Source organism: Hemibagrus wyckioides, linkage group LG26, assembly GCF_019097595.1.
Source record: "Hemibagrus wyckioides isolate EC202008001 linkage group LG26, SWU_Hwy_1.0, whole genome shotgun sequence".
Taxonomy (NCBI): Eukaryota; Metazoa; Chordata; class Actinopteri; order Siluriformes; family Bagridae; genus Hemibagrus; species Hemibagrus wyckioides.
Window position 1 is genome coordinate 7,813,911 of NC_080735.1, and position 22,506 is coordinate 7,836,416.

General features: G+C 41.8%; 3 protein-coding genes across 3 annotated transcripts in view; 1 reads left to right on the forward strand and 2 right to left on the reverse strand.

The window, feature by feature from the left end:
* Positions 1 to 2,663: 2,663 nt before the first annotated feature.
* grk1a (G protein-coupled receptor kinase 1 a) lies at positions 2,664 to 13,815 on the reverse strand. The gene is made up of 7 exons (XM_058380569.1): positions 10,030 to 13,815; positions 8,036 to 8,163; positions 7,692 to 7,849; positions 7,398 to 7,481; positions 7,023 to 7,147; positions 5,560 to 5,761; positions 2,664 to 5,313 (listed from the first exon to the last, which is right to left on the reverse strand). The coding sequence occupies exons 1-7, from the start codon at positions 10,729 to 10,731 to the stop codon at positions 5,021 to 5,023; spliced, it is 1,692 nt and encodes a 563-aa protein (XP_058236552.1). The 5' UTR covers positions 10,732 to 13,815; the 3' UTR covers positions 2,664 to 5,020.
* Positions 11,733 to 13,870, forward strand: LOC131346852 (potassium-transporting ATPase subunit beta-like). The gene is made up of 7 exons (XM_058380572.1): positions 11,733 to 11,859; positions 12,685 to 12,813; positions 12,905 to 13,018; positions 13,106 to 13,311; positions 13,387 to 13,449; positions 13,537 to 13,629; positions 13,712 to 13,870. Exons 1-7 carry the CDS (start codon positions 11,748 to 11,750, stop codon positions 13,868 to 13,870), a joined length of 876 nt encoding a protein of 291 aa, XP_058236555.1. The 5' UTR covers positions 11,733 to 11,747.
* Positions 13,871 to 14,338: 468 nt separating this feature from the next.
* Positions 14,339 to 22,506, reverse strand: part of tfdp1b (transcription factor Dp-1, b) — a 17,211-nt gene continuing 9,043 nt past the window's right edge. The window contains exons 3-12 of the mRNA XM_058380571.1: positions 21,707 to 21,776; positions 20,207 to 20,313; positions 18,671 to 18,798; positions 18,078 to 18,240; positions 17,449 to 17,595; positions 17,153 to 17,221; positions 16,914 to 17,062; positions 16,668 to 16,834; positions 16,036 to 16,090; positions 14,339 to 15,032 (exon numbers count right to left, since the gene is read on the reverse strand). Coding sequence (XP_058236554.1) covers positions 14,882 to 15,032; positions 16,036 to 16,090; positions 16,668 to 16,834; positions 16,914 to 17,062; positions 17,153 to 17,221; positions 17,449 to 17,595; positions 18,078 to 18,240; positions 18,671 to 18,798; positions 20,207 to 20,313; positions 21,707 to 21,776 — 1,206 coding nt within the window. The 3' untranslated portion in view covers positions 14,339 to 14,881. The remainder of the gene's footprint in view (positions 15,033 to 16,035; positions 16,091 to 16,667; positions 16,835 to 16,913; positions 17,063 to 17,152; positions 17,222 to 17,448; positions 17,596 to 18,077; positions 18,241 to 18,670; positions 18,799 to 20,206; positions 20,314 to 21,706; positions 21,777 to 22,506) is intronic.

A 22,506-nucleotide genomic window follows, 5' to 3' on the forward strand; every position in this document is an offset into this window, starting at 1 on the left:
TACGTATAGATAGATAGATAGATAGATAGATAGATAGATACTGTCTCAAAGTGTGGACATTACACCCATATTAGCTTTCTGAGCATGCCATTCAAGATTCAAGAAGCTTTTATTGTCATTTCAACCACATACAGCTGGCGCAGTACATAGTGAAATGAAACAACGTTTCTCCAGGACCTGGTGCTACATAAACATACAACAAGAAGTTCAATACAAAACAACAAACAACACCACAGAGCTAGGACAGAAGTTTGTCTTAGCCACGTAAAGTGCACAGTGTGCAGCTAGGTGCAAACAGAGCATAGACAAGACAGTGCAAAAAAGACAATAAATACAATAAAGACAACACAAAAGAACACAGGACACTTAGCGCTGAAAGGAAATAAAAGAACGTGTACTGGAATGTAAGTGAAATAAAATAGATAAAGTGAAATGATGTAAAAAAAAAGTATTGTGCAAAAATACACAGCAGCGGTTGAGGTAGTGCAAATAGAATAAACATAAATATAACTATAGCAGCGGATGACAGGTAGAGGTAGTGCAGTAAGTAATGAACAGTATAAATTATGTGTGTGTGTGAGTGCATCCACACAGTCAAGAGAGAGTGTGTGTATCTGTGTGTGAGAGAGACAGAGAGTTAATATACAGTTCAGTCCTGAGTGAGTGTGTGTGTGTGTGAGAGAGTGTAGAACAGTTCAGTCCTGAGTGAGAGTGTGTGTGAGAGTGTAGAACAGTTCAGTCCCGGGTGTTGAGGAGCCTAATGGCTTGAGGAAAGAAACTGTTACACAGTCTGGTTGTGAGGGCCCGAATGCTCCGGGAACCTCTTTCCAAATGGCAGGAGGGTGAAGAGTGTGTGTGAGGGGTGTGTGGGGTCAGCCACAATGCTGTTGGCTTTGCGGATGCAGTGTGCAGTGTAAATGTCTGTGATAGAGGGGAGAGAGACTCCGATGATCTTCTCAGCTGTCCTCACTATCCGCTGAAGGGTCTTGCGATCTGAGACGGTGCAGTTCCCAAACCAGGCAGTGATGCAGCTGCTCAGGACGCTCTCGATGGTCCCTCTGTAGAACACAGTCAGGATGGGGGAAGGGAGATGGGCTTTACTCAGCCTCCTCAGGAAGTAGAGGCGCTGCTGGGCTTTCTTGGTGATGGAGCTGGTGTTGAGTGACCAGGTGAAGTTCTCCGCCAGATGGACACCAAGGAATTTGATGCTCTTGACGATCTCCACAGAGGAGCCATCGATGGACAGCGGAGAATGGTCACTCTGTGCTCTCCTGAAGTCAACAACCATCTCTTTGGTCTTGTCGACGTTCAGGGACAGGTTGTTGGCTCTGCACCAGGCTGTTAGATGTTGCACCTCCTCTCTGTATGCTGACTCATCATTCTTGCTGATGAGACCCACCACGGTCGTGTCATCGGCGAACTTGACGATGTGGTTGGAGCTGTTCATTGCTGCACAGTCGTGAGTCAGCAGAGTGAACAGCAATGGACTGAGCACACAGCCCTGAGGTGCTCCAGTGCTCAGTGTGGTGGTGCTGGAGATACTGCTCCTGATCCGGACTGACTGAGGTCTCCCAGTCAGGAAATCCAGGATCCAGTTGCAGAGAGAGGTGTTCAGGCCCAGGAGACTCAGCTTCTTAATCAGCTGCTGAGGGATGATTGTGTTGAATGCTGAACTGAAATCTATGAACAGCATTCGAACGTAGGAGTCTTTGCAGTCCAGGTGTGTGAGGGCCAGATGCAGGGTTGTGGTGATGGCGTCTTCCGTGGAACGGTTAGGACGATACGTAAACTGCAAGGGGTCCAGCAAGGGTGGTAGCTGTGACTTGATGTGCCTCATGACGAGCCTCTCGAAGCATTTCATCACGATTGGTGTGAGTGCAACGGGACGGTAGTCATTGAGGCAGGAAACCGTGGACTTCTTTGGCACAGGGACGATGGTCGTTGTCTTGAGGCACGTAGGGATGATGGAGCTGCTCAGCGAGATGTTGAAGATGTCAGTGAAGACATCTGCTAGCTGCTCTGCACACTCCCTGAGAACTCTGCCAGGAATGTTGTCTGGTCCAGCAGACTTCCGTGGGTTAACTCTGCATAGAGTTTTCTTCACGTCAGCCGTGGTGAGACAGAGCACTGGGAACTGGGATTCCAGTTTATCCCAAAGATGTTGGGTTGTGCAGGATACTCGAGTTCTTTCACCTTCATCAACCTTAACACATCATGTCTTCATGGAGCTCTGCTTTGTTCACAGGGCATCGTCATGCTGGAAACAGGGTTTAGTTCCAGTGAAGGGGAATTGTAAAGCCGCAGCGTTCTACACAGTTGTGTGCCTCAGACTTTGTTTGGGGGAGAACCACATTTGGGTGTAACAGAGTTTTACAAACTTTTGGCCATAAAGTGAATAAGATGTTTTTAGGTTAATGCCAATATGTTAATGTTGACTTTGATGATGATGATGATGATGATGGAATTCCACCACTTTAACAAAACTAAACACAGACTTCTGGTTGAGATACACTGGCCTAAACCTTTTTAAATAAATAAATAAAAATAGGCTAAACTTATCATCCTGTTAATATATTAGCATGGCATACTATATTTACAGCATGTATCAACATAATTATATTTAAATGAAATAAATCCACAAAATCAGCAGGTTTCTGTCAAAATATTTATTTGTATAGATGTGATACCTATTGCATAATTCAAAAAATCATTATTCATGATATTGTTTGCACAATCAACGTTCACTCACAGCTTTTTACACAAAAAGGTGGTCTAAGATGGCTGAAATAAGCATATCTGGGCATGATTACTCAGCAAACCATAATACAAACTCTATGAAAAGCACAAGCATTTCCTGTAAAGTCTTCAGCACCTCTTTTATTATTATTATTATTATTCCTCACACATGATTTTCTTTCTGCTGGATTAAATAGTCTTACAGATGTATGGTGTATGGTGAATTATTGCAAGAGATGAAATTAATCAGACTAAGGTTTATTAATAATCCTTCATATCCTCATCAGCTTCAGTACAATATGCAAATTAAGATAGTCATAATAAACACAGAAAATACAGCAATGTAATGACAATCCACACTGTGGGACCTTTCAATGAGGAGATGAAGCTAGTTAAACATGACAGTGTGCGCTGTTAGGAAAATAATCAACTTCTGGGAACTTCTTCAAATCGGGCCACATCACCTCATATAACAGTACATCCTGAAGCGGTTTATTCCTCCCATACCACAGCAATTTGCCCAGAATGACACGAATTACACTTTTTAACGTATTAACAAGTGACATGTCAGTTCTTTAACAGTTTAGAGTTAAACTTAACTTGCTGTGAGCGAAGAGGAAGTTCATTCCTGTTATCATTAAATTAGAGCAGCTATAAATAGAGTGGTTTTTCCCACACAAGCCATTTTTTCTCACTCTTTAAATTAACAACCCCAAACAAAACAGATCCCTTCAACAGATCAAAACTGACAGATCAACAATTATGGTTTTCCTTGGTGTATAGCAACACAGTGATTCAATTAGTTTATTATTAGTATTAGATTATGTTGTGGGTCAGCCATAAACGTCCCTTTGAATGAGAATGTATTAGAAAAGGTGCAATAATAAACATAACATTGACAGTGACGTAATACTTGCTATAAACACATTCATCTCGAGTCCATAGGTCTGAGAGTGCCTGTTGGGTGACCACAGAATCGTGAATCACCCCTTCTAACTGCCAGGCATGGTGTCTAACGTCTGAATATCCTCTGCGTCAATATAGTGAGGAACCGATTCATTCTGTAGCATTGAGCAGCAGACAAACAGCATTTTTGGAAAGGTTTCTACCTGCGATGTATAAAAGCCAAGGCTCTAGCCCACAGACATAGCTGACCTGGCAATATCTTAGACAAAAGGTCTGCCTGTGCAGGGAGTGTCCCAATCACTAGTATGAGAACCATGGTTTCATTGGTCATTGTGGTGCTCTGAGCAGAACTGTGTGGGTTGACTGCTTAAGCCTGGGCAGAATCAGATCAGCAACAGAGGTAGTGCAATTTGTCATGTATCCTAGAGAACTTTTCCACTCCTATCTCAGTCCAAATTTCCCCAGATCTGCTATACCACCTCTGGGTGCTGGCACCACTGTCTTGGGTATATGTGTTGCCTCAGGCTGCAAGAGTCAGCAGGTTAATGTTTTCTGACCTCATATTAAGGGTTCATATCCCTCCTCCCAATACGGCAAAGGAGGCATGCGTGGTGACCATCTCATTCCAATAGAGAACATGATCCCGGTATATGAATTTTCTTCACATTTTTACAGGGTCAGATTCTGTGCTCTGTTTGCTGATATGAGAATATGTCTTTTTTTAAATTGAGCCTGGGATTCAGCCATGTCTGGCAACTCCTCAGTTCCAACAAACCCAAGAGAATCAGAGCTATGGCTGCAGTCAGCAACTACAACATCCTCAACAGAAACTGGGTTCCATGTACAGTAGCATATTGCTGACAAGAGTATTGCTATGATGACTGTGATGCAAAATCTCCTGACCAGTCTTTTGGCTACTTGACCAGGCAAAAAGAGAGGACTTTCAAGAACCAATCGGCCTGGAATAGGACAGAAGCCGCCTTCATTTTCTGAAGAAAATACATTGAGTAGAACATGTAAATACTTCATTACTTGTTGACGGTATGTGTGAGCATGTGTACATGAGGATATCCCGGGGTTAGACAATGCCCCTGGTGAGGGCTGAAATAGAACCTGAGATCTGAAACCTTTTGGCCAAACAGAATCGAAAATTTAACAGCACTATGGTATTAGAGTTACTCATTAATGCGAACCACTAATTCATTTCTTTCAAAGCTTGTATCAACAAATTACAGCTGCTCTGTAGTCCATTTGTTACATGATAACATAAAATAACTTCATCCTGCTGGTCATTCCTGAACCTCTTCATGTCCATGCATCATCCCAATCAGAGAGCAATAAGGAGAGGGGTAAAATGTTCTCTTTTTATAGTAAGCGTTTATGAAATGGTACAAGTGGAAGACTTGGGAGGCTGCTCCAAGATAGACTCGCGCCGCAGATCATTGGGCAACGTGCCTCCGCGACCCCACACATTCAGCTCGCCAAAGATTCCTGTCTCAATCATCTCCTCCTGCCAGGGTATGGAGATATTTCCAGAGGCGAACTCATCAAAAAACTCCTTATCCACGTCTTCCAGGTTGATTCCTTTCACAGTGGAGAAAGCACCCACATCATCAAGGTCCTTGGCATACACAGTCTTCGAATCAGGGACAAATGGAGGTGGCAGAATCCCTATGAGAACAAAGGAGACAACTTAGTATGGAAACACTTGTGGATGATCCATCTATCACAGTGACTGCCAGGTGAAGTGGAATCCCCCACTGAAAACCCTGACCCCAGACCGTCGGCTAAAACTTCCTGTAGTAGAGGAACAGATCTGAGTGTCTCTCTTCTGTCTAGGAACTAGACCTAGACTAGAAATAAAGGTCTTCCCAAGGTAGCCCTTTTTAAAAAAAAAACATTACTGCCCCATCATACCTGCATCCAACTTCCTCCAGTTGAGGTTGCTGAAGAAAGGGTGCGCACGCAACTCATCGCAAGACCCATTCTTGAAGCCCATCCTCTTGTCCACTTCCTTGGCTAGCAAGGCTTCACATATGGACTTTGCATTCTCACTGAACTTCTCCGTGTAGGTTACTGGATCATTCAGGATGCGCTTCTTCACCTCTTTGTTCTCCACCTGTGTTTTTTTCATGAGTATGCAAACAAGAATAGGAACTGATGGCTTATTTTGGTTAGAAAGATATTATACAAAGGATAAGAGTTAAGAATTTATTCTTGGAGTCTAATCCTAATTCTATAATATCCCCACCAGGAGGCGCTCCTAGCTCAATATGGAATTTTAAACATCCATATATCCATTTCCTGTACTCCTTTATCGAACACATGGTTGCTGGGAAGCTTATCCCTGGGGTCTCAGGTCACAAGGTGGGGGACACCCTGGATGGGGTGCCAAATTACACAAACCCTGAGGTTTCGAGCAATCGTGATATCTACTAATCCTACTTAGTGGTGTAGTGGTGGGTCAAGTGGTTAAGGCTCTGGGTTGTTGATCGGGGTTCAAGCCCCAGCACCACCAAGCTCCACTGTTGGGCAATCGAGCAAGGCCCTTAACCCTCTCTGCTCCAGGGGTGCTGTATCACAGCTGCCCTTGCGCTCTGACCCCAACTTCCTCAGCTGGGATATGCGAAGAAAAGAATTCCACTGTGCTGTAATGTGTGTGTGGCGATAATAAAGGCTTCATGCCCTCGGTTCTTCTAATCCATCCTAAATTTAAACAGTGGGAATTTGAAATCACTTGTTGAGATCAACCACGTTAAGCTGCTAAGCCGATCAACATATTCCTATAGGTCAGGATTTCCCTTCCAGACAGGAGCTGGGGTCAAGCACAGTTTACTGATTTTCCTGCTATATATAATACAATAAGTGTGCTGGATTCTGACCATTCAGGACTGGAATTTGGGAATCCTGGTTTAGGTCATGTGACCATAGATTCCTCATTCACTGCACTTGATTTAAAAACCTTTAATCACGCCCATTTTTTGGAGACTGTGATAAAATAATAATAGTCAGACGTTTACACCATTTACATAATCCCCAAATGTCATAAAATACTTGATGACAGACATTTTTACACTTGTCTTTATTTTACTGGTCAATTTATGTTAAAAAAAAAATCAACCAAGATATGTTTATAAATGTATAGACTGTGAATGAGAAAGACTTCTGTTATTTTATCTCCAGTAAAAAAAAAAAAAAAAACACTAAGAAAGCAAACATTTAAAGAGCAGACATCAACTAACTTTAGTTGCAAGTGGAAAATTGTGTAAAACAATTTTGCATGAAAATTGCATAGGTCTAGGAGATCAAGACAAACACGGTTTCAGACTAGGACGAGGTTAAATTAGTGTCTGTAACATAACCAAAATGAAGTCGGTCACCTTCTCCCCTCGAGACCTGAAGGGGCCTTTGGCAGCAATGAACTCGTAGAGAGTGACTCCAAGAGTAAAATAGTCTACAGAGTAGTCATACTCGTCTCCTTTCAGCAGCTCAGGGGCCATGAATCCTGTATTCAGAAAAGAAAACCGTCAGAGATCAGCAGTATTCTCATACCTGCATAGAACAGCCTTAACACTTTCATCATAGGAGTAGCTTTTTTTGTGAAAAGTGTTAGTGTAAATGAACTGGGTTCACTGGACAAGCCTTTCTTAGCAGTATGCACGCAATCAATCATACAATCATTTATATCCTGGATCCTGAGCATCAAAACAGAAAATTTGGAGATTTGGTGCACCGACTGAAATGTCAGAACACACCCGGAGTCCCAGCATAGCCTTTCGTCTTCTCCTGGTCGTCTGCTAGCTCCACAGCCAAGCCAAGGTCAGAGATACGCACGTTACCTTTGAACAAACATCAGCACAATGGCAAACAAACGTCAAAGATTGTACTCCAAGCTAAAACAACAATCACTGCCATGTTTATACAGTATTACGAAAGCATTAAGTGCGCCGCGTCCATCTTTTTTTCTTTTTTTTTTTTTTGTACGTCACAGATCTACGTAAAGTTTCTAGCAGTAATTTGTGTGTATGGTGGTTGGTTGTCCATTTCACCTTCATTGTCAAGAAGAACATTTTCTGGCTTCAGGTCTCTGTAGATGATTCTCTTCTTATGAAGGTGCTCCAACCCTTGAATGATCTGTGCTGCATAATAACATGCCCTGGGCTCATCAAAGCCTGGATTATTCTCATCTACATTATAAATGTGGTACCTGAGAACAAAAGAAAGCACAAAATCCCATTTCAGATATTCGTTAAGCGCCTAAAAGGCATATGAGCAAGACAAGATGTTCTGACCGATATGGACTGTTAATAAGCTAATGACAGTTTTTGCTGAGTAGTAAAATAAAAAAAAAACCCTGAACATGTGTAGAGGTTCTTGAGGACTGGATCTTAACCTCAGGTCTCCTCCATTCATGATGGTCATGACCAGACAAAGTTCTGTTTTGGTCTGGAAAGCGTAGGCCAGGGAAACAATGAATCTACTATGAACACGAGCCAGAATCCTTTTCTCCACCATGGCGCCCTAGACAAGACCAACAAACTCAAATTATACACCATGTCACATTTTTAAAAGTACTAGCCTAATACCTTTAAGTAAATGAGCAAATGTAAGCCATTAGATGTGACTTTGCCTAAGAATCTATACCTCGGTTCAGTGCTTTATTACAATGTTGATCCTAGGTTCAAGTTCTTTGCTGCATAAATGTCCGTTACACAGTTACATGACCAACAGTCCTTTCTGTAGAAGCTATAATCCTCGTGTTTCAATGCTAATATTTGCAAAAAGTCTCAATGTTAGCATGTAGAGGTCTACTTTTCTTTCGTACAGCTCCCAGACAAATCTGATCCATATTTAAATATATTGAAGTTTCCGGGGCTTATTACCCCAATTCCCATAGTGTTGTGTCAAATAATACATTACTGCTGAAATATAATTGCTTAAGTTAATATTTTTTAAGTGCTCTGCTATTATAGTTGCATGTAGTGGCGGGGGGGGGGATTTGCACTTATTTTGGTTGTTATTTCAAATGTTTGAGATATAGTAATAATAGTAATAATAGGCAAAACCCAAAATTAACCACAGATCCCTCTGACAGATCCAAAATCCACAATGGAAGTTTTCAGTGAGAGTTTAAGGCAGGAGATTGGCTAGGCTTCTGGAGTTATCCTGGCCGCAGGTTTGAGGTCGATGTCTTGTTGAAACATCCATGTTCTCCCCAGATTCACTTTCTTGGCTTCTCTTCTCCATTTAAAAAAAAAAAAATCATGTCCCTTTATAAGACTCCATTCATGTTTCCTTCAGTGATAATGTGAGTGTAAAAGGTAAAAGACGCCCCATATCCTGATGCCCCCACTATAGGTGTGGTGTTAATGGTATTGCACATGCAACCCTACTTTCTCTAAACACCATGAGCTAAATTCTTATCAAACTGCTAAATGCTTTTAGGTGTGTGTGTGTGTGCTTCCTTGTTAGCAGAGGAGTGTTGTGTTGGGTTCAGAAACAGAGATAATTGTTGTTCCTGCTGATTTCAGGTTCTCCTGCAGCTCTTTTCATACTGACTGCTGGCATCTTAATCTGATCAGCATGTTGTAAAATGCATGGTGCTCCTGTCTGGGGATGAATAAAATACAGTTTTCGTGAACATCCCAATTATTTTGCACTCAGGGATGTTGAAGGCTCAGTTGCTTTTTTCCCCACCTCAGGTGTTTTATAATGGTTTCCTTGCAAACCTTAGCGAGAAACAGCTTCTTCACCTGCACTGTTATTACTACTTGAGTAAAATCTTCCCAGCCAATGGCAAGATCTTTTCTACTCAAATTTCTGTGCAGCATTTAGAACCTGATTTGTAGCCTTAACATAAAAGATAAACCCACTGGAAATATATTAACAGAAACGAAGGTGTCTGAATTTTTATTTCCCCATTACTCTACCAGTGTAGTAAGGTGCAGCGCTGGTTAAGGGGCTTAGTTACTGACTCTTAGGGAACAGGAAACTTTGAAATCCACAGTATTGAGTCTTATGCAACTAAGCAGCTCTTGTAATCTGAGTAACAATGACATTCAACTGAAGGTGAAAGACTTTGCATTGGTTCTTTTGGATTTTGGTATACATTTATCATTAAATAAGCGCTGAGAAGGGTTTAGACTGGGTGGACATTTCCTAATATAATTCACAGACATGTTCTGTGGATGTTTCAGTATTTGATAAAAAGCAAAACCAACTTTGGAAAAGTTTGCCACGTAGTGTTTACTAACCCTATTTAATTCTAAACCATCATGTTGAATATATTCAGGACTTGATCATCCTGCCTCCTCCCAGACTCAACAATGATACAGTATTTCTCCATAAAGCCTTAAACATTTCTAATCTTTTTCATATGATTCTTACCTCATAACCTTTCCTCTTCTTAAGCCTTTTTTTATTCAACTTCTTGCAAGCATACATCTTCCCTGTGGCCCTCATCTGGCAGGCGAACACCTCGCCAAAGCCGCCCTTACCAAGCACGCGGAAGTCCAGGAACCAGTCCTCACCCATGGGCTGCATCTCCAGCCACTTCCATTGCAGAAACCTCTTGAAGTACATGGTCTCCAGGTAGAAGGTATATGGGACCTCCCTAAGGAAATCGAGAACGCAGGCTAGAATGTCAACAAATAAGTCATTGGAAGCGTTCTCATGCCGCTCTTTCACCTTGGTGATGTCGTTTTCAGGCAGAAAGGGACAGAAGTACTTGGCTGCAGGGTCCATGTAGCGCTGAAGGATCTTGGCAGCCTTACTGACACGGTCCTTGTCCTCAGCAGTGTCATATTCCTCCACATCCTTCCACAGGCGAGAGGGACCTTTGTACTCGTTAGTTGTTTCTAGGTATTCCTGGAACAGGCGCTTGCCGATGGGTTGCTCGACACAAATGTTGTTGAACTGGAGGTCCAGTGTCTCCCTGAGGCCTTCACATACTGTGATGTGAGGCAGTTTCAGCTTGGCATGGTACTTCTTGTCCCGATTTGCTGCGGGGTTTGCCGAGCCATCGAAGCTTCCACGAGCGGAGATGTATGCCGAGTTGGCTACCACTGTTGTAAGACCACCAATATCCATGGTGTCAAATCAACGGCCGGACTTGATTAGATGAAAATTAATCGTGCAGAAGAACAACTACTCTGGTTCAGGGTTTGAGTGCTTCTCTCCAAATAGACAGAATGCCAATGAAGGAGACAAAGGGAAGTAGATTGGATAACCAGACATCAAAATCCAGGGGACTCAGGATCCTAGAGAATTGCGTCTGGAAGGATTCAGGCAGAGAAAGTGTTCGTGGAATCCAGCTTGGGGCTTTGGCTAGACAGTAGCATGAAAGTCTAAGCCCTATGGCACAGACACTTGCACACCCAGATCTGCCTGTCTCATCACCTTTCATAAAGCCCTTATCTCCTAACTCCATAATACCTTCCCCATGTTAACCCTTAAGGACTCAACTTCCAAACAAACAAACAAAAAAAAGTGTTAATTCACTTTAATACTTAAAAATAGACAAATGACGGCTTGGTGAGGTCAAGTAGATCACTCTGTCTTGCTTTGACATTAGCAATATCTGGCCTTTATGAGGTACACTTGACCCCTGTAGTATATAATCTCAGGAGATCTGAACATACTTGTATGTAAGCTTCTTCCCATCAGTCTCAGGCCAGATACTGTGATAAGTGTTTAATGGTGTTGAATAACACTCGCTGAAAACATCTTAGCATTTGCTTCCAGTGGTCAATGTTAACTCTAAAACCAAACAGTTTATCTCTGAATTGTTCCCACTGTTTGATAAGGGACCAAGACCTTACTCAAACTCAAGCTGAGACCTTACGGCCTTATCCAAGGCTTCAAGGTGACCACAACGAATCTCTGCACATTTCCATTACTGGGTGAATGAGAGAACCTGTGAGAGGTTAGTCCTGCCCAGAGTTATGCATGTTAATTGTGTGCTTATCACCATGTATATAAAAAAGTCGTGCACAACTGTTGTGCCCTCACAAACACAAGACACCAAAAGAAACCCCCTCAGAGGAGATTAATTCGGAAAGATTTTTATTTTTACAAACTAGTAGCTCCCAGAAAAGTCCTCTACAATGGCTGCGCTGAAGGAAAAGAGAACCTGTGGCCAAAGGTGTGAAGATTTTGGCCATTTTGTTTGGAATTCTGATGAAGGGAAATTTATGGGTAGAACACCAGAAAAATGGGGTAAGTCCTGTAAAATGTTTACAATTGCAGTTAATCATCTGTAATGAATAGTAGACGTTTGTAAAGAACAGCTTCAAATAAGTAAAAACTTGTAGGAAAGGTCCAAAAAAAGAAAACGATTTTTTGCCTCAATTCTGATGGTAAACTGTTGCCCCTTTCACCAGGTAAAATAAGCTAATGATGTATCATCATATATCGTGGGTATTAAGTTCAATTTTTGCTGCTGTAAAGTTTAGATAGTTAAGAATTTAGGTCCTGGAGCTTGTAGATCTCGTCATTACAGAGGGGGAAAATAAGGGTCTTGTGCCTCAGACCACAATATTAGAGAAATGTAGTGATGTAGAAAGTAGAGATTTTCCTTCTAGTCTAGTCAAAAAGTGTTAAATGAAAGAAAACGCAAACCAAAGATACTTAAAAAAAACCCCGACTTTTACTGTTACTGCTGACCTCAAGTCAGTTTTAAACCATTTATGAATTAAAAAGCTCAGCTCTAACTGTGCTTCCAGAGAACAGCAGAACGCCAGCGTGGTCCTTAGCTAAATAATCGAGGCTGTATTTCGTCTTGAATTTTGTGTCGTGAATTTACTCAAGGACACATGACCTTCTTCTGACTTTGTCACGGTCATTTTGTGTGAAGTGAATGGCGGTGTGTTTGTTTTTGGTAAAGGGAGTCACGGCTTTCTAGTGCGTGTTGCCGAGAGATAAGGCAGAAAGATAAGCGATTATTTGCAGATGGATATCAGGAACTTCACACTGCTCAATAATTGTTGCCATTAAAAAGAAGCAAAATCGGGCGTTTTACTTTTTACTTACTCTTTATTTCAGTGTACATCAGCTTGTATTACGTAGCATTCTACGTGGTGATGACAGCCTTGTTTTCTCTGGCCATCTACGTACTCATGTACACACTGAACCCGTACACCCCGGACTACCAGGATCGATTAAAATCGCCAGGTTAACGAACCCTTAAAGCTCTTTCACTGTAAAATATAATGTACAAGAAAATACGAACACAGCTCTCACTGTCCCATACTATTTTTTATAGGCGTAATGGCTTGGCCGGACACGTACAACGATGAAGTGCTGGAGATCAACTACAACATGTCGGATAAGAAAAACTGGATGAAGATGTCCAATATTCTTAAGGACTTCCTTGAACGTACGTATCTAGTCTTCATAGCCAAACTCCAAATATGAACACGACGTTTCAACAAATCATTTTTTCTCCCCCCTCCCTTTAATGCAGCGTACAATGATACCAAACAGACACACTGCAATAATTACAACTGTAGTACTGGCAAGTATTTCATCCAAAATACGTTCAACGCTCCGAAACATACAAAGTGGTCCTGTCCTTTCTACCAAAGCACACTGGGTAACTGCTCCGGTATTAGTGACCCCACGTTCGGGTACAACACTGCCCAGCCATGTGTGATCATCAAGATGAACAGGGTAAGGTAAAAACAAATAGAAATAATCCAAAGGCTGCTTTTACAGTGCATCTGAGAAACTCATTATTGTTCTCAGATCATCCATTTCCTGCCCAACAACGGAACAGGAAGTGCACCATACGTGAACTGCACGGTGCTGGTGAGTGTGGACCATATTAGTGCTCCGATGGATGTTAAACACTGATAGCACTGATAAGCCTAATGAGAAGTGCGTGTGTGTTTGCAGGAGGGTCAAGATAACGTTCGCGGCTATGAGTACTACCCCGTTAATGGAAGCTTCGACCTCTCGTATTTCCCGTACTACGGCAGGCTGGCCCAGGTACAGCACACCTTCAAGGTGCATTCTGCTTTTTCACAGTAAACCTCACGTCTCAACGAACTCGTGTTGTGTTCTCTCCTAGCCAACCTACGTGAATCCGCTGGTGGCTGTGAAATTTGATCTTGTTAACCAGAGGCATGCGGTGATCCAGTGCAGAGTCATGGCTAACAACATCGCTTATCAGAACTTCTACGATCCCTATGAAGGAAAAGTCATCTTTCATTTAAACGCTTTCAGTTAACCGTGTTCAAAATCACATTCGCGCCCTTCTTTTTTTTTCCAATTTTATTTTCCAAGTCATTCCAGTACGAATTCATAACACACACAAAAAAACTTGCTTTGCAAATCAGCCTTTGTATTAGAGACAATCTTTAAAAAAAAAAAAAGAAAAAAATCTAGTTGTATTTACTTTTCCAGAAAATGTATTTTCTTAATTTAAAAAAAATGTTATGTAGGTTAATCAACACACACTAAAGTCTTAAAATAAAAGATATGAATAAAAGATTACAAATACCTTATGCTTTTCATAGCCCTTCTTGAAATAAGAAACACACAAAAGAATATGAATCATCCGTATAAACCCATATAAAATGTATATAATCTGAAGGATATTTGTTCTTCTGTAAAAAATAATTGTAAAAAAAAAAGAAAAAAGAAGAAGGAATTCACATAAAAATGAACATCTGCAGAAAATGTAATATTCATTTCTTAACTAGCCTTTGGAATTACAAAACAAACCTTATTACAATGGCAGAAAATAACCATGCTAAAAAAAACCCCACATAAGATAAGAAAAATAGCTGTCTGTACGAAATTAAGTAAGGGAATAGAAAAGAAATCTCCCACATCAAGCTGAAGGTTAGGAAAACGGCCATCTGTATGAATTTGTGTAAGAATCTTTGGACAGTGGAGAAATTACAGGCAGAGAATCACACAGGAATTAATCTCACCTTCCAACAGAATCATAAACGGTGATGGGGCGGAGTTAAACGAGGAGGGGGGATGGGGCAAAGCACTAAATATAATTAGAAGGGGAAAAAAAAAAAATCTATTTCCAAAGCACCACCGAAGTCCTTGACAAGGCAGCTGCACTGCGCTCAGCAGACTGTGAAAGGTTGCTGGAACATACAACCACATGAGGAATTTCAGGTCACAAAAGAACAGAAACCTCTCATTAGAACCTCACTCCACCCACATACACACCACCATGCTCAAGGTGGTGCTGACTGAGAGGAAAGGCAGGGCAAACCAGTTAATCTTCATCATCGTCCTCTTCAAAATCCTCCTCGTCCTCCTCCTCCTCCTCCTCCTCGTCTTCCAGGAAGGATGCTGGAGTGTCACGAGAGCTGCCGTGGTACGAGCTGTTGGAGCTGGAGGCCATAGTGGCAACAGCTCCGTTGTCACTGTCAAAAGATCAGCGAGGGATAAAATAATAATCTGTAACAGGGTGTTGTGATGCTTATTGATGAACGTCACAATGTACTTTTTATCTGTTTAGGGTTACATTAAATGTGCAATGTCCATGAGACGAGTTATAATAGCTCTAAACAATTATTTACAATCGTCAACAAACTTGGTAAGCCTTGCGATTATTGCTCTGGGTTGTTGACTGGAGGACCAAGTTCAAGCCCCAGCACTGCCAAACTGCCACTGCCCTTAACCCTTGCCACTCCAGGGGCACTGTATCATGACTGACCCTGCGCTCTGTCCACAACCTTTAAAGCTGGGATATATGAACATCACTGTGCTGTAATGTATATGTGAGAAAAATAAAGGCTTCTTATTCCATTACAGCTGGCACTAATGTCAGAGCAGGTAGACTGGAGAATTCAGAAGCACTGTGTTTTATAAAGTGTTTATGAACACTAAGGAGCGTGTTCTAGCTCTGCTTCAGTAACTTAAGGTTTTAGTGGCAGATTTGTAAAGAGATCGCACTTCATTTGAGGCTGATTGTGAGTACATTCACTTATCATTCAATAAATAGTGGCTGGTTCATGACTAAAAACCTCAGCCTGAGATTCATTTCATTGCCGGTCACTTTATCAGCACGATTACTGAACCTCAGTATACAGTAACACTGCTGTTCATCATGGTGTAAGAGCTTTGGACAGATTGCAGCCTACTCGTAATGGCAGAAAAAGCTGTAGATATTTTATTTGCAAATGAATGAGTCTGAAAGTCTCACTGCACAGAATGAATCGTTATCACTCACTGCTATGTACAGAGTCATTCCTTTTCTGGACATTATTTGCCATGTTGAGTGAATTCTTTTAGTCATAATTGAGCTTGTACATTAAAAATAGAAATATGACTTAAACCGAACCGAAACGACGTGCATGGGATCTGCTCGGAGACTGACCACAATGTCTACTCGGAGAAATTCTGCAGAACAGCAGAGGAACTGACCTGTTTGTGCGAGAATAGCTTCCATTGGGCTGCTTGGGGACTCCCTGTGCCATATCTAAACAAAGGGTTTAGAAGAAAAGAAAATTATTTAACACAACTGTACTATATTATACAACTATAATAGAAATACTACTGCGTTTTAGACAGGTCAGGTCAAATCACCAGAACTTAACCCAATTGAGGCAGGATACTATTTCCTTTACAGGAAACTGAACGAAGAAACTGTGGTACAAGCCAGGAAAAGCATCACAAATGTGACACTGCACACTGGAAAGATTTCAGTCTATAGCCTATTGCAGAAGTGTACACACTCTGTGAAAGTTCAGACAGTCACAGACCACAAAACTGCACATCAGGGAGAGTAAAGGCTACTACATGCTTCCTGAGACATGTGAAGCTAGCCATTTTGAATCGTGCTCATGCTGTGCCACAGGGTGGAATGACGTACTCAGAGAAAGACTACACCATGTGAATTTAAACGCTTTGCTCTTTGACTACAATCCCAGTCTTCTAAATGGACTTGAGGAGTGTAGAGAGCTTGGAGTTGTGGTCTCTAAAACACATCATTTCATGTTAAATGTGCAAAAGCAAATCAGAACCCCCTGAAGAAGGGTTTATATATATATTCTGACCTGTTAAAAATGGTTCCAGAGCTTTAGGTATGAAGGACCGGGCTATCTTCAGATTTTCCGTTGTACATTTCCCCGACTCAAGCCCGAAGGCCATGCCCATGCGCTTCAGCACCTCGATGTCGTCGTGGATCTCAAACATGTTATCGAAGTTAAACAGGTACTCGAACCTGTAGAGGACAACAAATTTCACACCGAGCATGCTTGAGCGATGCCGTGAGCCGGAGAACAAGTCCGAATGACACTTACTTGTCATTTGAGATGCTGCAGTCGATGACTGTATTCTTGCTGGTGTTCACTATGATGAAGGGGAGGTGGATGACTGTGTTGGGAGGAGGTCTGTAGTTCTTATGCTCTGCCTCACGATTCCTTTGTACCAGGCGCTTGAAGGCTATTTGCTAGATGTTCAGTACAAAGGTGTGTAATTAGGAGCCATAATGAACTTGTGGTTTGAAGAAACATATTTGTTCCTCTGTGTGTGTGTGTACCTGTAGTATAAGTTCTTGTAGCTGAGATTGTTTCTGTTTTATTCTTTCAAGTCGTCTCTGGCGCTCGGCCTGTGGTGATGAAAACTCTGGATCAGTACACTGTACAGATAATACCGCAGCATGTGTGCAAAAATCAAGGACGCTCCTCAAATTCCAATCATATTAGAACCACTGTAAATGTGTTGACTGTATCAAAGCATGAAAAGCCCATCCTATGTTCTGACCCACTCTGAAATGTGCATTGACCTGTACTTTATGCATGTTGTTTGCATGCGTGTCATTTATTGGTTTCTAACCTCCAGGTCCTTGCACTCCTGAGCAGAATTGGTTGGGAAGCCGATCCATTTGATTTCCTTCTTGTCTTTAGAGATAATGTTCATCGCCATTAAGACATTTAGTGCATCGTATACCCGTCTCCGAATGTTCTTCTGGTCATAAACATGCTGTCGGTGCAGGAACATAGGAAGAAACACAAATTAGATCAACTTCATCAGAAACGTTCTCAAAGGGTGTGACAATCCTTAGCGAGTGCTAGATTTCAGTTTCACTTTACAATAAGTGAAAACCTATGATTATGAAGGGAAGAATAATAAATTTGCTGAATATATCAGAAATATCAGGAAAATAAACTCTTCTAGGAAACCAAGAGAAATCGTGTTAGAACTTTTTCCAGTCTTAATGTAAAATTACAACATATAAGTAAGCTAAAAACAAATCAGAAACAAGTATTGATCAGTATAAACGAGTTTCCAAAACATTATCAACAAAGAGGTTTTTTTTTTTGGAAAAGGTTCTGACATGACTGATCTTGGGTTTTTTTTCTCCTCATTAGATCATCAACATTAAGAAACAGTATTAAAAAAAAAAAAAAAAACCCTCTCATAACCTCACCTAAGAGCTGCACATGTTAATGGTGAGAACTTACAGACTCATTTGGAGTGATGTTGTCTCCAGAACTCAGCTCGGTCACCAGCTCGTCTGCGACCTCATTATAGGAGGTTACGCCTTTCTTCTGAACCTTCTCGCATACCTTCATGGAGAAGTGTCTCAAGCCTTTCCCATTCTTGTCCCCTCTTCTACTGCTGCGGCTGCAGGGGAGAAATGTCATACAGGCGATGTGCTGATCGATCATTCTGATATTTAACCCTAGTGATGGTACCTTGTAATGGATTAGAGCTGTCCATTTGCTCTGTGCAACTTTACGGTAATTGTTTATATGATTTCAAATACAGTGTACTGGAATGAAGACGTGAAAACAACTATAGGTTGCAATAATTTTTCTGTTGGTTTTGTGGGTTTAATCTAAAGCCCAGTACCAGTATATAATGATATATTACACTGTAGGTCTAAACACAAACATCCTGCAGGTAAGTGGCATTATTTAACCAAAGCTGCCTCTGATACGATATAAAAGCAGCATGGGGACTGAGATAACTGGCCCCTGGTGGTCATAAATAAGTGTGGTGTGTGTTATTAGCCCTGCTGAGATGCAGAGAGGTGACACAGTGCATGACTTACCCACTGGACCAGGGTGAAGCGTCTCGTGTGTGTGTCTGTGGAGTGAGGAACTGAGTACTGGGAGTTCTGGGGCTGGTTAACAGAGCAGCACCGGCAGGAGCAGTGGGTCTCTGAGGAGTACCGATCACCTACATATACAGAACACATGAATAATGCTCAACATTTACATTCACTCATCATGCCATTTACACAGATGTAATACTAGTACCAGTGAATTTCTACATTGTTCATTAAAAGTCACAGCTTTGCACCAGAATTTAGTCGTCCAAGGTTCAAAAACAATATGAACACCCCAAGTACTAGTACACTGCCGTGACGTATACACACTTTATAAGCCAATAAAAGTACAGCGTCTACCAAATTATCAGAAATTAATGAACTGGGAATCCCACTGTGTGTGCTTAGTGGCTTGGAAAACATTCACATGGTGACATTTTGATATTTGCTACTACATACATGGATCCAAAATTCTGCCTGGGCATCAATCTGATTGCAAACTGAAGTGATAAAACTTGAGTCCATTTCTCTAAAGTCTGAAATTACATTCTTCTGTTTTGTGTAAGTTTTAGTTTTAGACATCTTTAGACGATGTTATTTGCTAAACTGGCTCCTTACAGGATGTGATCTTTGCAGGAAAATGCCAAGGCAAAAAAATATTTCTTAATTGTTGACAACGATCCAAGTAATTTATAGGCAGGAAAAATCCAGTGTAGCCAAAACCAGATTTTTCAGCTTTGCTGTCATCCTCCAATGAGTTTCCTACAGGAAGTTAGCAGAAAGCAAACTTAATCTGAACATGAACTTGCAAGGAAACATTTTCTGACTCTATGTAGGGGGGAAAAGGCTCAGTGTGCAGCCCTCATCCCTTCCAGTTCTCTCTACACTGTCTGATTCATTCAAAGTAAAGCAAGCATTTGCTAACTTCAACATATCAAATACTCAGTTAATACCGATCATGTTTCATGTGCTCAGCTTTAATTGCCAACAATAACCTTCATGCTGCTAAAAATAAAACGCAACCTGGACCTTTATGTTGCTAGCTTCAAAATCAGTTAGCCTAACATCACTGTATCCTTTATAATAATCAAACAAAGTGATAACCAACAATATCCCAGTGTCCATCTCCCACCCAGCTCTGGCTGAGAGCTTGTGTCTGTAATTGGATGATAGCGATGATTTGCGCTCTAATCCTGCTGACTCCAAACTTCTGTGATCAGCTTAGGTGGAACTCTCACAGGTCACCTCGCTTAATGTTAATGGAGGATTTTATGGCTGTTATGCTCCATACACATCTAAACGAAGGATGGGGAAACCTCATTGGAGGAGAAGAGAGGTATTAGAGGGAGCCCTGGCTCTAATTAGGGAACAGGTAGAGATAACCTGTGAGAAGGGAAAGGAGCTCTGGTGCAGGCGAGATTAGTCTTATTTGGGAATGGAAAGTCCTATCACATAGTCAGAGACACTGACAGTCAAAACAAGATGAGCAGCATAGTCACTCCAGTTCCCCGGGACGGTTATGACCCTTAGATGTCTTACCACATGTGAAAGCACATTAACGCCAGGGGCAGCGAGTGCTTTGGGCATTATCTGCTTCACTCCGGTAATAGAAGACGGATGGACAGTCACGAGAGACACCACAGCACCTGAGAGAGAAAAGCAACAGATAATAATCTTCTTTTGGTTTTTCCCTTCAGGGGTCACCACAGCAAGTCATCTCTCTCCACCTATCCCTATCTTCTGCATCCTCAATACTTACACCCACTAGCTTCATATCCTCATTTATTACATCCATATACTTCCTCTTTGGCCTTCCTCTTTGCCTCCTGTCTGGCAGCTCCATGTCCAACATTCTCCTACCAATATACTCACTCTCCCTCCTCTGGACATGTCCAAACCATCTTAATCTGGTCTGCCTAACTATGTCCCCCAAATGTCCAACATGAGCTGTCCCTCTGATGTACTCGTTACTAATCCTGTCCAACCTTGTCACTCCCAAAGAGAACCTCAACATCTTCAGCTCTGCTACCTCCAGCTCTGACTCCTGTCTCTTCCTCAGTGACACTGTCTCTAAACCATACAGCATGGCCGGTCTCACCACTGTCTTGTACACCTTCCCCTTGATATTTTTCTATCACAAGCAGCAGATACTACTACTACTACTACTACTACTACTACTACTACTACTAATATATTCAACATTAATATGAAGGTCTGAGTGATGAACAGTCTGTGTGTTGTATCTGTACAAGTTATTAATGTTCTCAGGTTCACATGACTCCCTGAATGCCTGCCCTCTTCTGGAGACAGTTACACAGACTGGTCTGCATGCTGTTACACCATTAACCATTAAAAAAACCCATACCATGACATCTTTCACAACACACTGACCAGAAAAACAATGCTGAGGAAAAAGCTGTTTATCTGAGAGAGTACACAGAGACGCTTTCTTTCTACTCTAGTAGAAATGAAGTAATGTAGAACAATAAGAAAATGTGCAAGTGTCTGCGCCTGAACTAAAACAGACCAGTGCAACTTTTTCTCCCAGGTGATTGGTGGTTTCTGTAAAAGCCGGATATACAGTACGTGGACTCCCGTTTCTGCTGTGACGAGCAGGAACGCCCTGAGCAAACAATAACCACTTTTTTTTAATTATTAATCACATTAACGATGATTATAAAGTGTTGTTTTAGAAAGATCTGACACTTCATTACAAGACTGCTCCGATCTGTTGATTTTTCTCCCCAGTAAAAATTCAAACCTCAGTCCAATCAGTGCAAGCGAGTCCAGTGATGCAGACGTGATAACAGACTCACTGCAAGAGAACTCCCACATGTACACACAAGGACATCAAGAATCTGAATCGAGCTTCCAATATCCTGAGAGAAATGCCAATACCAATACCCTCTTGCTGAATCTGTACCTAAAGCTCAGTGCGTCTCACCACACTTAACAATAACATGTAAAGATGTATAAAGTGATAAATAACGACTCCCCTGCTCTGATGAACAGCAGACCTGGACACTGAGGGGTACTCACCTGTTCCAGGACTCAGGTTCTGAGTGGTAAACACCTTCAGCTCTCCACCAGTTTCTTTCAGGCCTTCTTCCTTTAGGGGAAGAAGAAAAAAAAAAGGAGGGTCAGTGAACAGTCACAACTAAACATCAGATTGGGTTAAGGGTCTAAAAAGGGTCCTAATCACAGCAATTTTTTGTCAGTCAAAAAGAGACGATGGACAAAGCCTACATTTATTTGCTAACCCGTGACCCAGTCCATGTTCTGACTAGCCACTATCCTAACCAGGTTCAAAAAAATGGCAGCTAACATAAGGAACAGAAGTCCCAACAGCCATATCCCATGCCACTTGGGACACTCTCCAAGATGGCCTCCACATACGATGCAGAGACCTTCCCTTAAGGGCGGTGGTGGTGGTGGCTCAAGTGGTTAAGGCTCTCGGTCGTTGACCAGAAGATCAGTGTTCAAGCCCCAGCACTGCCAAGTTGCCACTGTTGGGCCCTTGAGCAAGGCCCATAACCCTCTCTGCTCCAGGGGCACTGTATCACCCTGCGCACTGACGCCTAACCTCCAAGGATGGGATATGCAAAGATAGAATTTCACTGTACTGTAATGTATATGTGACAAAGGCTATTTCTTATTTCTTTCTTCCTTGTGGTCTTTGAGGGTCAGGCTGCTGTGTGCAAATGGCCAGAAAAAACTAGCTCTCTGATTTCTGTCTTTGATATCTGGGAAAGCACAGCTTGCTATTCAGTGGACACTGTCACAGAAATAGCTGGAGTATTCCAGCATAAAGACGGCTGGACACCTGAGGATTTCCCACG

Excerpts from the sequence above, each read along its gene's own strand:
- grk1a (XM_058380569.1), bottom strand. The coding sequence starts at position 10,731 with ATGGATATTGGTGGTCTTACAACAGTGGTAGCCAACTCGGCATACATC. Across the intron at positions 8,164-10,029 it reads AGAAGAGGAAAGGTTATGAG|GGCGCCATGGTGGAGAAAAG; the intron begins GTAAGAATCATA and ends GGTCTTGTCTAG. Across the intron at positions 7,482-7,691 it reads TGTTCTTCTTGACAATGAAG|GTAACGTGCGTATCTCTGAC; the intron begins GTGAAATGGACA and ends GTTTGTTCAAAG.
- LOC131346852 (XM_058380572.1), top strand. The coding sequence starts at position 11,748 with ATGGCTGCGCTGAAGGAAAAGAGAACCTGTGGCCAAAGGTGTGAAGAT. Across the intron at positions 12,814-12,904 it reads GGATCGATTAAAATCGCCAG|GCGTAATGGCTTGGCCGGAC; the intron begins GTTAACGAACCC and ends TATTTTTTATAG. Across the intron at positions 13,312-13,386 it reads TGATCATCAAGATGAACAGG|ATCATCCATTTCCTGCCCAA; the intron begins GTAAGGTAAAAA and ends TATTGTTCTCAG.